The sequence below is a fragment of the Herpailurus yagouaroundi genome, unplaced genomic scaffold (assembly GCF_014898765.1).
Source record: "Herpailurus yagouaroundi ecotype Mexico unplaced genomic scaffold, PumYag 139, whole genome shotgun sequence".
Taxonomy (NCBI): Eukaryota; Metazoa; Chordata; class Mammalia; order Carnivora; family Felidae; genus Herpailurus; species Herpailurus yagouaroundi.
This window is the reverse complement of record NW_024412394.1, coordinates 73,325,124-73,340,284: the sequence shown is the minus strand read 5'-3', so window position 1 is coordinate 73,340,284 and position 15,161 is coordinate 73,325,124. Positions and strand designations below refer to the sequence as shown.

Sequence of the window (15,161 nt, the reverse complement as noted above, 5' to 3'; positions counted from 1 at the left end):
CCTGGGTGGCGCAGTCGGTTAAGCGTCCGACTTCAGCCAGGTCACGATCTTGCGGTCCGTGAGTTCGAGCCCCGCGTCAGGCTCTGGGCTGATGGCTCAGAGCCTGGAGCCTGTTTCCGATTCTGTGTCTCCCTCTCTCTCTGCCCCTCCCCCGTTCATGCTCTGTCTCTCTCTGTCCCAAAAATAAATAAAACGTTGAAAAAAAAATACACAATTTATAAAAGTTTGGTTTGATGAGCATTTATGAGGTGAACACATGCATGTAAACCAGCATCCAGTCAAGAAAGAGAATCTTACCAACATTCCAGTCTGACTCCTAATATCAATAGTTTTGCTAGTTTTTAAATAAGGGAACTATATTTTTGTGTTTGTGAGATTCATTCATGTAGATGCGTGTATTTATGGTTTGTTTATTTACAAATCTGCATAGGATTCCCTAGACAAACATAAAATAATTTATTAGTCTATTTTATGGTTGATGGACATTTGGATTGTTTCCAGGTTTAGACTCTTACAAATAATACTGCTAAATGCATTCTTATACATGTGTTTTGGTGTATATATTGTACATTTTGTTGGTTATATGTTGGAGTGGAATTACTAAACTATAGGTATGACTGTGTTCAGTTTTAGTAGAGCATGACGGTTTTCTAAAGTGATTGTAAAAATTACACTTCTATCATCTGTGTGTGAGAGTTCCATTTACTCTACTTCCTTGGCAACGTGTGATATTGTCTGTTTTTTATTTGAGCTCTTGTGATGTGCGCCAATTCTCTTGTGAGAAAAACTTTGCCCTAGTAGTTGGCATGCCCTCAGTAAACTTCCAAACTAGGATTGAGCTGTTTTCTTAGTCTTCTTTTCTTTCAAGAGAGCATTGCTCTAGCATGACCCATTATTAAAGTATAATTTTTATATTTAGCAAGGAATTAAGAATATCTGTATCCTGGTAAATGCTGCTCAATACTTACCAATAATTTGGCTAAGTGAAAGAATAGCTTATGAAATGTATTAGTCAATATTTTTGAATGCAAGTGCAAAAACTAGTTTAAGTAAAAAAGTTTTAAGTAAAGTTTAAGTAAAAAAGTTACTAGTTTAAGTAAAAAAGGTGACTGATTCTTCAAGCTGAAAAGCCAGTGTGATTGGCTCCAGGGTCTAAGCTTCACTTTCCATATCAAGGAAAGAACTTCCCAGGCAAAGCTTTCTCCCTGCCTGGGGCAAGATTTTGCCTGTAGGTCCAAACTCCTAGCAGTTAAACAGAAACAAAACCAAAACAACAATCATAACAACTGCTTCCTATTTTCCTGCGGCTCTGTAGCACAAGTCCTGGAATTGAGTCTTCTTGGCTCTGATTGTGCATTCCTTGGCTCAAGGTTGGCAACGATAATCTCTGGACCACATGCTCTCAGAGGAGCAATGATTCTCTGAAAAAAATTGGGGTGCTATTACAAGAAGAAGGGAGAATTGTTGGTGGCAGGCAAAAGCAAGAAATCTGCTATAGTCAGATGATTTGCAAAAGGGTATGCAATCGGTTCATTCCACTGGCTGTTACGAGACTTGCCCTTGGATCAAGCAATAGTGCTGGGATGTTGTATACATGGATTGCATTATTTTGGGCCCTGTAGAATAGCTTTTATTGAACTGTGCTTGGACATTCTGTTATCACCGTGCATTAAGAGACAGAATAATAAGCGGCCCTGCAGAATTCCTGATGTTATTGTCGGATAGTCCTGAGGACACCGTTTTATTCTATTTCAGTGTCCCCTTCATAGGATCTCATGGGAGAAAATTCTCCCTGGTCTCTGTGCCAGGAAGAGTTGAACTATTTTTACACAACTTTTGTGATTTTATCTTACGAACGCTGTGATTTCTGAAACTGATAATATTTCCCTCTTTGCATTGCCAGAATGATAGAGTCAAAATTTTTTTTATAAGTGGGACTTGAACTCACGACCCCAAGATCAGGAAACACATGCTCTACTGACCAAGTCAGGCAGGAATGCTTAGAATGATAGAGTCAATTTTATGGCTTGTTTTAATCAAGTTCAATAGGCCTCAAAGCCTAGATTTTTGGTGGCGACCTCACTCCGTTATTTTTATCTTCTGTTTCCTTTAATGTGGTTTCCCATTTCTTTTCCCTTTTTATTTTGCTATATATCCTTTATAAACTTTCTGAAGTCTTTTCTGAAACAAAGTTGAGAAATGAACAGAATTTATGAAAATTTTATTCCATGCATTGAAACTATCACCACAAAGTAAGTAGATTTGCTTGGTTTTGGCAAGAAGTATATTAATACGACTTATTTTGGGTTCCAGTTTTAGATGAAGGGATTGTGAAACACTACAGGATCAGAAGACTGGATGAAGGGGGGTTTTTCCTTACCCAGAGAAGAATCTTTTCAACACTGAATGAATTTGTGAGCCATTACACCAAGACAAGGGATGGCCTGTGTGTTCAGCTGGGAAAACCATGCTTAAAGGTAAAATGCTTTCAAGCTGTGTTGATTTTGAGGTTAACTCTTTCCCTTCAGATACTGGAGTATTAGTCATGTGATATGTCCGTTCAGAAAAAAAAAGTCATTTGATTACCTACAGCATGGATAGAGAAGCCATGGCCTATGAGCCAGTACTGTCCCACACTTACATTTTAAATATTAAGTTTTATTGGAACATAAGCATGCTTACTTATTTAAAAATTCCCTTTGATTTTTCTCTGTATGAACAGCATTTAATAGTGGCAACAGAAACCTTATGGCCCACAGAGACCTAAATATTTACTATCTCATTCTTTTCAGAAAAAGTTTGCCAACTCCTGACCTTAGGCACTCATTGAAGCCAGAAAATATTCATCCTTTGCTCCAAGAAATTAATCTGGTATCTTGACACTGGAGCACTTACTCATATGGCTGGAGGGAAAAAAAAGTGCTGGAATATAATTCTTATTTAGCTCTGTATTCAAGGATATCAATATGAAATTGCTAGGCTCATTATCTGGCTGAAATATCTATATAGAAATATCATTTATGTAACTGTTATAATAGTTTGGCCAGGCCAAACAACATTTATAGAGTTTATTAAATCTATCAGTATTCAATTATTGCATGTTTTACCTAGGTTGATTTAAAGTTATGTAGTGGACTTACATGGTAGTGGGGCAAAACCTCAGCTCCTCGTCTGAGTTCAGGTCTCATGTACTGTCCATGGGACAGCCAGCCCTATGGTTTATGCCTGGATGACCACTGAAAGCTTCCTGGTGATGCCTGACCAAAATATTATGGACAATTAGAAGCTGAAGACTTTTGTCCAGTGTGTAGGGAATTCATTGACTTAAATCCTGCCCAGTGAACATGCAACTTTGGTGTAAGTATTACATGTTGGATGGAATAGGTATGAATGATCCCACAAGAATGGTTAAGCTCATGCTAAGAATAGCTTACCTGTGGCTTAGAAAATACTCTGTTTGGGGCGCCTGGGTGGCGCAGTCGGTTAAGCGTCCGACTTCAGCCAGGTCACGATCTCGCGGTCCGTGAGTTCGAGCCCCGCGTCGGGCTCTGGGCTGATAGCTCAGAGCCTGGAGCCTGTTTCCGAGTCTGTGTCTCCCTCTCTCTCTGCCCCTCCCCCGTTCATGCTACGTCTCTCTCTGTCCCAAAAATAAATAAACGTTGAAAAAAAAAAAAAAAAAAGAAAATACTCTGTTTAACCAATATTGTTGAAAAGTGTTCACAAAGAAGCATAAATGATCTTCTGTGTACTCAAAATGCTCATGACTTGGTGGAGGGGCTAAGAATTTCCTCTGGTAGATAGTAAACTAGATTATGAACTCTCAGAGGGCAGGGGTCTTGCCTACTTTGTTTACAGAATGGCACTTTGTTGGTGCTTGAAAAATTATTATTTATTAAATGAACAAGTACATGAATGAATGAACAAATAAATAAATAAATTCAAAATAAGATGAAAAATTTAATTATGCAAAAATATATGATACATATAGTAAACGATATAGGCCAAAGAATTTGGGAAGTAATTGTGGATGAGGTGGAACTTCAAATGGGTCTTAACATTGGGAGGATTTAGCTTGGCAGAGGAAGGCAAAGAGGCAGAGGAAGACCATGCCAGACCCAGGCAGGGATGGCATTGGGTGTGGGGTGGGGCAGATGGACAGCAAGGTGCCTCATGTAGCAAGATTTAGGGAGGAGATCAGCTCAAAGAGGTAATGATACAGATTCTGCCATAATTGCTTTCCATTTTAAAGTAATTAGAATAAAATTTACAATATTTTGGTTTTAAAAATGGTTTCTCTTTTTAAAAGTGCCTAGGCTATTATTTTCAACCAAAAAATTGTTAAATTTTTTCTTATAGTTTTTCTAATTATTCTGTGAAACAGGTACAAGTACCAGCACCTTTTGATTTGTCTTACAAAACCGTGGACCAGTGGGAGATAGACCGCAACTCCATACAGCTTCTGAAGCGATTAGGATCTGGTCAGTTTGGTGAAGTATGGGAAGGCCTATGGAACAACACCACTCCAGTAGCAGTAAAAACATTAAAACCAGGTATGAGAATGAGACTGTCAAAGGTTAAATGGCATATGTTAATTAAAAAAATTATTTTGAAGTTTATTCATTTTGAGAGAGACAGAGACAGTGTGAGTGGGGGAGAGAGAGAGGGAGAGGGAGTGTGAGGTTCGAACTCACAAACTGTGAGATCATGACCTGAGCTGAAACCAAGAGTCAGATGCTTAACCGACTAAGCTACCCAGATGCCCCAGCATTTGTTAATTTTTATAAGCTCAACTTGCCACTGTAAATGTCTGCAAGGTCACAGGACAGCCAATGCGGGCACCAAGCAAGTACTGTAATCATGTTTTCTGGCCCAGGTGACCATAAAGCATAACATGCTTCAGATTCTAAAGGCAAGAGCATGTGCCTGGAATCAGCTAAGTCTTAAAATATCCCCAATGCAAGATTTTAACCACGCATTTCTTCTGTGGAGTTAGGATTGTCCCTCTCCACATTTTTTCCTAGCCTTCGTTAAAAATGCTAACTTTAGGGGTACCTGAGTGCCTCAGTCGCTTAAGTGTCCAACTCTTGATTTTAGCTCAGGTCATGATCTCACGGTTCTCGAGCCCCGCATTGGGCTTCATGCTGACAGTGCAGAACCTGCTTAAAATTCTCTCTCCATCTCTCTCTGCCCCTCCCCCACACATACACGTGTCTCTCTCTCTCTCTCTCTTAAAATAAATAAAATAAACTCTTAAAAAGGTGACTTTACTGGAAGTACTTAAAACAATACTTAAATCAATAGAACCTTGGAGATCTTCAGGGAGAAACAATTTTATTAAATACTAATTGTTTATGGTTAAAAGGTAAAATGGTCCATCTAAAAGACCTCATATTTGGAAATGTAGGAACTATTTTTTCTTCCATCTTCCTTTTTCCTATCATGGAAATTAAAAGTGAGTGTACTAAAATAATATTTATTCAAGCAGGCATTATCTCTTCCATTTTAAAAGTGAGATAAGAAAATGTAAAAAGATTAAGTAACTTTCCTGAAATGTGCTAGTCTTATAATCTTGAGTAAATTTTAAACTACTCTGTGCCTCAGTTCTATCATTTGCAAAAAAGAGATACTAATAAGGCCAACCCAGCAGGATTATTATGAAGATTAAACTGGGTCATTAGTGGAAATGCTTTGAATAATGTCTGGTTCATATTAAGTGACCAAGAAAAACTTTTTATTTTAATTATTATTATTACTGTTATTATTATTATTATAAGGTCAGTAAATGGAAGAGCTAGGATTTGAACTCACATCTATCACTATTGCATCACACCCCAGGGGAGACAGTCTATGAAAGTACAGCATTACTGTAGTCGCCTCATATCTACATCTAATAACATAGGTAAGAATAATAACTACAGGCTAGAAATTCGTTCTCTAGGGGACCTTCATTCTTTACTTAACCAGAATTCTTAAGGGTTTTGAAAGCCTCCTGATGGCAGAACTTGAGCACCTGGGTGCTGCTGGATAGCACCATTCCTTTGGTGACATCATATCTTTGAGAAACTGGGTTTTTGGTGGTGACTGGGATCACATTCAAGAGCCACACAAAAATTTCTCTGTATTACTTTTTTAAATGGGTATTAAGTTGTTAGAACACAAATACTTTTAAAGTTGCTTTGATTTAACCAAATAATCAATAGAACTCTTAGGTATTCATTTTGGCTTAAGGGCATATCATGAAACAAGTTACTGAGACAATGAGGATGCCATGAACCAAGAAAGTCTGGGCCCCTCTGGTGTTATAGTAAGAGCATAAAGTTTAGTATAAAATAGAACTGAGTTCAACCTTGCCTCTGCCCTCTGGGACACTGGACAATGTATTAATCTTTTGAATCTCCTCATCTGGAAGTGGGGATTATAATAGTTCCTACTTCATAGAGTTTTATGAGGACAAATTGAGTCAACGTACATAAAATATATGCAGTGAGTTCTTAATAAATGTTAGCTTCAATGGGGATGCTGACAGATGTCCACGGAAGTGCAGATTCGCTAGTGCAGGACGTCTGTCAAGCATTTACACCTGCCTCATGAAGTGATGGAGAAGCACTTTTAAGTGGCTGATGCCATGTGAGCACTGCAGGTGAGAATGATCTATTCCAGCACCCGAGATTTTCACAATCACTGCATATATATTATTTTGAATCGTAATCTCGTTGACACTTGAGCCTAAACTTTATTGTTCAATCTAATCATTCTTTTCTCAAAACGAAGTAGCTAGCTATTCATCCTAACACTGCTCTCCAAGGAAGGCCTTCTGGAGGTCAAAAAAGAACAACAAAAAAAAATCACTTTTCTTATATTAAAAAAAAGCGCCACGATAGTTTTCTCTCCAACAGGAATAATTATTATTGATTTACAGTGTAATAGCAGCAAACAGCTTTGGTGATTGGTTAAATGTCTTCACTTCACTGGGGCCATTAATCAATCTTAGCAGCTATTTATTGCTTAGCAGACTACCACGCAATAAAGACGAGCCTGAAATCAACTCCCATAGTAGCTTTGACAGGCAAAAATTAATATTTAATGCTGCATTACTAGCTGACTTGAAATTGGGTCTCTGCTGTGTAGCTGGTCAGCTGCAACCAGCGTAGCCATGGAGTGCTCTAAGCAGCCTTCACCTGCAGAGGCTCCTGATGTACCGTGGTTTTTCAGGTCTTGTGGGTAGTCTGATTTGGCAATGATTCGAGTGTCCTGCATTTCACAAATCTGATGGCTACCAAAGCATTAGAGTAGAAACATATTGTATATATAAATTGCCTGAATGGTGACTATTGTCACTGGAAACTTAATGAATCAGATTATGTTGAGGGTGTGGTGGGAAGAATCCCACTATATCCATATTTGACCATAGGCCAAACTAAATTTAACAAGAAGAAAGTCCTTCATTATGGTTTGGGTGCCTCTTTTATTCTCAGCTCCATTTTGCCACTATGACTCGAAATTTTAATCCTCTTTGATTATGTAGATAATTCCAATTCCGATGATAGGGATGGAATTGAGGAAGTATAGAAGATCATGATGGAAATGAGAATAGGTCATTTTTCTCTATTTTCCCTCAGTAAGTCCTTGCCCCTTCCTCTCCTCAGTCTGTGAAAAAAATACAGTTGATCTGTTTGGTTTTTCCTAGAATATGCTTATTAATAATAATACAAATAATGGCCTACAGTCATTGAACGTATATGTTCCTGTTATTGCAATTTCCTGATCATGATATTATGGTATCAGTAGGGTTATTAGCCATGTTATACAGATGAAGAAGTGAAGTTTGGAGATGTTTGGTAACTCGCTGAAGATTACCCAGTGAGCTAGGATTTGACCAGAATCTGGAGTTTAATCAAGCCTGTGTTCTGAACTTCTAGACTCTCAAGGGAATACCAAAGGCTAGACTGCCTAAATGGTTTATGTGAAATGATCTGCAAGTCACATGGAACTCGTCTTGACTTCATATTAATAAATAAGTCAGACTGCTATTTTAGAATGTCAAAGCTTATCCATGCCTGGGTTCAAATATCAGTTGTGAAGTCTTCATCATGAGATACTGATGAATGGGACAGTCTCTTTGAGCATCAGTGGAAATGATATTTGCACTATCCATAGTGAATACTGAGATATGAAATGACAGTATTCCTTCAATTACAGCAATGCCTCTGATACATCATATCTTTAAAAATAATGAAAGATTTTTGAAAATTACTGGTAAAGTGTAAACTCCAGGTATCCTTCCTCTTCTTAGATTTTGTTATTAACTACGTGGCACTTTGCAAGGTAAGAGTTGAACCATTTATACAATTTAATTGTAGGTGAGTCTTCAAAATAGGTCCCAATACTTCTCCCTTATCATTTAGTTAATCTGTTAAGAGTCTGACTTATGGAAGTATTAACATAGGAGAAAATGTTGAAGATCAATTTCAAGTTAGACATAAAAGACTAGTGCAAAAAGACACTCCGTTTTGGGTGTAGCCCTTGAATATTTTCTGTTTGGCCTATACCATATGTCCCTACAGAATTAAGGACATAAATATGGCAGAATGTCATGGCTTCAGGATTGTTGTCCAGCTGTTCCCACAGTGGGTACCAAGGACAGGGCAGCTATCAGTCTTCCCTGGATCCTGGACCAAAAAGCTCTGGCTGCAGTAATTAAACATTCAATAAAACTTGTTTTATCAGTTAGACTGCCAGTCTCTCCTTTTTCCTTCATTTCTCATATGGACCTGAATCAACCTCTCCTCACCTACAGGTCATAACACATAAATTACACACTCTTGATGCACCAACACATCAGTTATTAGGTTGCCCTGGGTGGACTGATTCTCTTCTTTGATAAATCTGAAGATTTGTGACACCAATGCTCTTATTTTACTGAGAAGCAGGAAGCAATCTTGGTGATTCCCACCAGACTGCTGTGAGGATAGGAATGCCTCAATAACAGAAAGTGATTTCCTCCTCTTCTTGTTTCAGGTTCAATGGATCCAAATGACTTCCTGAGGGAGGCACAGATAATGAAGAACCTAAGACATCCAAAGCTTATCCAGCTTTATGCTGTTTGCACTTTAGAAGATCCAATTTATATTATTACAGAGTTGATGAGACATGGAAGTCTGCAAGAATATCTCCAAAGTAAGCTAAAGACTTAATAAAAGGAAGAAAGGAGGGATTTAGTTTAACTAGTCCTATAAATGTCAATTTAGCAAGCCTTCTATAACCCAAAGGATATTTACTATGTGTATATCTGTGAGAATGAATGTCTCAACTAGTTTTTAATAGGATATCTACCGTGTGCTCAAAGGGAGGGAAAATATTTATGTAGTGAAGAACAAATTGTTCGCAACAGACATATCAGAGTACGTAAATGTAATGTAGAAAATTGAAGAATAGGTGTTTTGCGTGATGCTTTGTTTCCTGCAGTAACTAATGGAACATTATCAGTCACGGGCCAATTTGTTCTATGGCTCAGAATTAGGGAACATGGGATACTTTGGGGGAAAGAGAGGGAGAGGTACCCTCATTCTTTTTCCTTTTCCAGTGTTAACATCATACTTGTTGGTGTTTAATATACTTCCACTGCTAGGCAGCATTAGAATTTTCAGACTAAAAAGCAGAAATATACAATTGCTTTATTTCTACATCTGCTTCCTGTAGTCAGAGAAGACTTAAGGGCATTGTGAAATTTTGATGTTTATTGCAAATGAATAATTTAATAAGCAACAATATAATGAGTATTAAAATGAGATGTTCAAAGTAGTGGAGATCAAGTACTAAGAGAATAATTCATGCTTAAAAAAGAGACTTTTTCTATTGCTTTCCTGAAATGTCAGAGTGGGATTGATAGAACGTGCAGAGGTAAAGGGAGGTGAGAATAATGGAACAAAGATATTAGAAAGATAAGAGTATTCTCTGATTTCAGGGTGACTTGTGAAGCTGGCGGTATTAAATTGCAAAACTGGGGAAGAACAAAGGACCTGGGCCTGTTAAATGCTGTTAAAAATTATGCCTAGCTCCTTTGCATGAGGATTTCAAATTTAACAGTATCAGAATATGTTAGCCACCGTGGAAAAACTAACCTCAGCCATTGCCCCCTTTGCCTTATTCCCTGGGACAAAAGTACAGTCATTATCTTGGGTCCATCTTTCACAAAAATGATTTGTCAAGGGCACAGTTTCAAGTCTAATACTCAATTCTCAGTCTTCAGACCTGTTAGCATTTATTTCAATGGACACTCTTTCCCTTTGGAAATACCTCTTCATTTGGCCTCCAGGACACTTCACTCAATGGCTTTTCCTCCTGTCTTTTTGTTGGTTCTTCTCCCATCTGTGTGATTTCTCTTATCTCTCAGACCTCTTGGAATTTTGTAACATCACCAGTTACTTGCTAAGCACAGTCAGTTTCAATGTTAAATAATATTTATGTATCAAAGACTCCTGAAACTACATCCCTCCATTACTTCAGAATCATAAATCCAACTGCTTTCTTGACTACTCTACTTGAACCGTCCTCTGGGTAACTTAGGTATGATGCAGCAACACTCCCCTCTCCCAAATCCCAGAGGCACTTATTTCTTGCTCATGCTATGTGTGCAAAATAGATTGGTTGGTCGCTCAGGTGTTTTGATCACCTTGGCAGGGAAAGGGATGGGACTAATCTCATTCTGGCTCTTCGAGTTCCAACCAGGAGATGCAGAGATAACTTCTGTGCCCTTTTTCATTTGGTCAAATCAAGTCAAAAGGAATAGGGAAGTACAATTCTTTAAAGTGGTTGCAAGGAGGAAAAAAAATGTTTGTGAACAGCTGGAATTTTCTACTCCAGGTGTCTATTAAAAAGTCTCAAACAGCCATGTCCAAAACTGATCTTATATATCCCCAGTAATCTGCTACTCTTGTGGTCTTCCCGTCTTTGACAATGTCAACACTCAGGCCTAATCTCTTGATCATCTCTACTTCTCACAGTTTCTATCTAACTAATCTGAAAACCCCATTGGCTTCTTTCCAAATATATCCGGGATTTTTTCACCTCTCAGCACTCCTACCCTGGTCTAAGCTGACATCAACTCCTTCCTGGATTAGGCAACAGTCTCTTAAATGGTCTCCCTTGTTTAGTTCTTGCTCCCTTCAGTCTCCACTCAACACAGGAGGTGGAGAGAGCCTGTTAAAAGGTAAATCAGATTGTGTTCCCCTCTCAGCTCAAAGCCTTCTGTGACTCACTGCTTTTCTCTATATAACCCATAAGGTCCTACATGGCCCAGCTTTCCATTACCTCACTGACCACATCTCTCCCAGTGTCTCCCTTGTTCAGTCTGTGTCAGCTGCCCTGTCCTTTGCTGCTCTTCATATCTTCCAGGTGCGCTTTGCTTCAGCCCTTTGTGCTTTTTCCATCCTCTATCTGAATTCCACCCCCCTCCCATTACTTACCCATGTACTCATTTCCTCACTTCTGAAAAGTCTTTCCTCAGACATTCCCATTACAGTGAGTCTTTCAATGGTCAACCTCTGAATTCTAAAATTTAATCTCCCTCTCCTGTCTCTTTGTATTCCTCTTTTCTGCTTTTTTGTTTTCCTTTTTCTTAGCTGTTAATCATCATATAGTGCATTGCTTTTTTAAAGATGTTTATTTATTTATTTTGAGAGGGAGAGAAACAGTGCACGAGTTGGGGAGGGGCAGAGAGAGAGAGGGAGAGAAAGAGAATCCCAAGTAGGCTCTTCACTGCCAGCGTAGAGCATAATGTGGGGTTTGAACTTACAAACTGTGAGATCATGACCTAAGCCGAAGTCAAGAGCCAGATGATTGGGGCACCTGGGTGGCTCAGTTGATTAAGTATCCAACTTCAGCTCAGGTCATGATCTCACAATTCATGGGTTTGAGCCTCACATCGGGCTCTGCACTGCAGAGTGTGCTTGGGATTTTCTTTCTCCTCCTCTCTCTCAAAATAAATAAACTTAAAAAAAAAAAAAAAGAGCCAGATGCTGAACTGAGTCACCCAGGCATCCCAATGCATGACTTTTTAATATGGCTTATTGTTAGCAACTTCACAAATACAACTCCCTGAGGACAGAGATTTTTCTTTATTTTTTTTTTAAATTTTTTTTCAACGTTTTTATTTATTTTTGGGACAGAGAGAGACAGAGCATGAACGGGGGAGGGGCAGAGAGAGAGGGAGACACAGAATCGGAAACAGGCTCCAGGCTCTGAGCCATCAGCCCAGAGCCTGACGCGGGGCTCGAACTCACGGACCGCGAGATCGTGACCTGGCTGAAGTCAGACGCTTAACCGACTGCGCCACCCAGGCGCCCCTAGATTTTTCTTTATTTTAATGATAGGAGAGTGTCAGGCACATAGAAAGTGTGCTCTAATTATGTGTTGACCGAATAAATGAAAAAAAATTAATGGATAGATTAACTGGGGCTATTCTAAACCTAATATGATCAGGACTTGGGGTTGAGCTTGTCTTGAGACTCTTGGTGTCAGCTTGACAAGATCCACTTATTAATTACGAACTCCTCTGGCACTGAGAATTTTTGTGGTTTGTTAATGTGTTTTACTCAGGGGTGAGCACAAACCCTGTCATATTGTGGATTGGGCTATCAGGGTCAAGTTTACCAAGGCCTTCATTTGCTAAGATACTTAGTAGCCATGAGAAATAATGAAGAGATGCTCATTACAGACAATCCCTTCCCAATCAAGAGGGCTTAAATTCAACAGAGTGATCTTAAAATGAATCTGCCACGTTTAAACAGCCCATCATGATACATATTATAAGCCGAAAGACTCAAGTGATGGAACATAGTTGAAAATATTTTCTTGTTGCGGATGTAAATTGTCACAGAATTGTGAACCTTTATATCAGTTTTGACAACTGACTGTTGCATTAAAAGTGTGTTCTGAGGTTCCCCTGGGCAGTTCCTAGGCCATTCTACTCTTTCAGCGTAGAAAATATGTTAGTACTCGATTTCCTTCGCTATTGTGCCGGTCAGTGAAAACTTTATATCCACTGTAATAGAATTAGATGTTGAATTTGATAGTTGAAATGACATACATAGTTTTCTATGGAACCACCTTTGTAGACCCTAAGCTTGGCTGAATATTTTTTTTTTGTAATAAATTTCTCCAAAATAGAAGAGGCTTACCAAAAAACTTTAGCATTGAGGGTAATTGATGTCCAGTATTTCCTGCTGAACTTTAAAGAGAATAAATATCTGCATTTTTTTTTGCATATATACATACTGTTTAAAATAAATCAAGCTCCAGCATGTTGTTCATCATTCTCATGGACCGTTCACTAAAGTGGACTGAGGTAGACAGGAGCGTTTTTACTAAGATACACTTCAGCTGGCTACAACTGTAGCCCCAACCTTCAGGTCCTCAGGAATCATGTGTAACGTAGGTTTTAGGGAGGAGTATAGAATGGTTTTTAAGAGCATGAGATTTCAACCTCAAACATGCCTGAACTTGAATCGCCACTCTACAACTTATTACCTGTTCTTCTAAGTAGCAGAAACTCCTATGAAAGGGGGCAAATAGTAATAACACTTACTTCATGTAGTTGTGAGTATAAAATGAGGTGATGTACTAAAAAACCAAATGAGATAGTGGTAGGAGAGGTGCATATATTTACAATTTATTTTTCTAAAAAAACCCCACACTATATAGTACTTACTATATGCCAGGCATTTTTGTAAATGTAGTACAAATATTAACTTAGTTCTTTCCTCTAATGACCTGATGAAATGAGTATTATTATTATCATTTCTATTTGATAGTGGAAGAAACTGAAGGATGGACAAGTTTATAACTTATCCAAGGTAGTTGAACCAGAATTCAAACCCAGGAAATCTGGCTCCGTAGTCCATGCTTTTAACCATGTGCATAGCACTGACATTATTTTCTTAACATGAACCTGTATTCGTTATCTATCGTGCACAAAAAATTCCCCAAAACTTAGTGGCTTAAGTCAGCAAGCATTTATTATCTTACATTTTCTGTGGTCAGGAATCCAGGTGCAGCTGAGCTGGGTCTTCTACCTCAGGGTTTCTCACAGGGCTGCAGTCAAGGTCTTGGCAGGTGCTTCAGTTATCTGAAGGCTCTAGGGGAAGTTGATCTATTTCCAAGCTCACTCAGGTGATTGTTGGCAGGAGTTGGCTTCTCCAGGGCTGTTGGATTGAGGAAGTCAGTTCCTTGCTGGTTGTTGGCAGGAAGCTGCCCTATGTTCCTTGGTACATGGACCTCTCCATAGGGCAACTTTCGCCATGACAGTTGGCTTCATCAGACTGAGCAAGTGAGAGAGCAAGAGAGAGGAGAGTTCTTGCAAGATGAAGCCATAGTCTTTTATAACTTATCTTGGAAGCGATACCCCATCATTTTGATCATATTTTATTTGTTAACAGTGAGTCAGTAGTCCAGACCACATTAAATGGAAGGGAATGTCACAGGAGCCCAAATACCAGGAGGCAAAGAATATTAGGGGCCATTTTAGAAACTGTCTACCACTTGGCCTAGGACTAGTCACCAGTTTATCTTGGCTTTTTCACATTTCTTTTCGTATCGAGTTAATTTGATATCAAAAGGCATAGCTATTTTGACTGTCATGGCAGCAATGCTTTGCCATTATGCTGCACACTAAGTTAGGTTTTGTCGTTTTGCTTACATCTCATTTTACACTGAAGAATTAATGTTAGCTGCTATAACATACAATTCAAAAAATTTAGTGATGTGACAAAGATATGCATTTAAAAAAATTTAAATCCAAGTTGGTAAACATATAGTATAATAATGGTTTCAGGAATAGAATTCAGGGATCCATCATTTACATATAACACCCAGCGTTCATCCCAACAAGTGGCCTCTTTAATGCCCATTACCCATTTAGCCCATCCCCCTACCCAACACCCTGCCAGCAACCCTGTTTGTTCTCTTATGGTTTGTCTCCCTCTCTGTTTGTATCTTGTTTTTGCTTCCGTTCCCCTGTGTTCATCTGTTTTGTTTCTTAAATTCCACATGAGTGAAATCCTATATTTGTCTTTCTCTGACTTGCTTAGCGTAATACCCTCTAGTTCCATCCACATCATTGCAAATGGCAAGATTTCATTCTTTTTGATCACCAAGTAATATTC

At 38.7% G+C, this 15,161-nt stretch overlaps 1 protein-coding gene across 1 annotated transcript in view; it reads left to right on the top strand.

Annotated features, from left to right (window-relative positions):
* The window catches only part of FRK (fyn related Src family tyrosine kinase), a 110,588-nt gene that overhangs the window by 86,192 nt on the left and 9,235 nt on the right, over positions 1-15,161 (top strand). Inside the window, exons 3-5 of the mRNA XM_040474425.1 lie at positions 2,314-2,477; positions 4,382-4,550; positions 9,019-9,177. Of these exons, the coding sequence (XP_040330359.1) occupies positions 2,314-2,477; positions 4,382-4,550; positions 9,019-9,177 (492 nt within the window). The remainder of the gene's footprint in view (positions 1-2,313; positions 2,478-4,381; positions 4,551-9,018; positions 9,178-15,161) is intronic.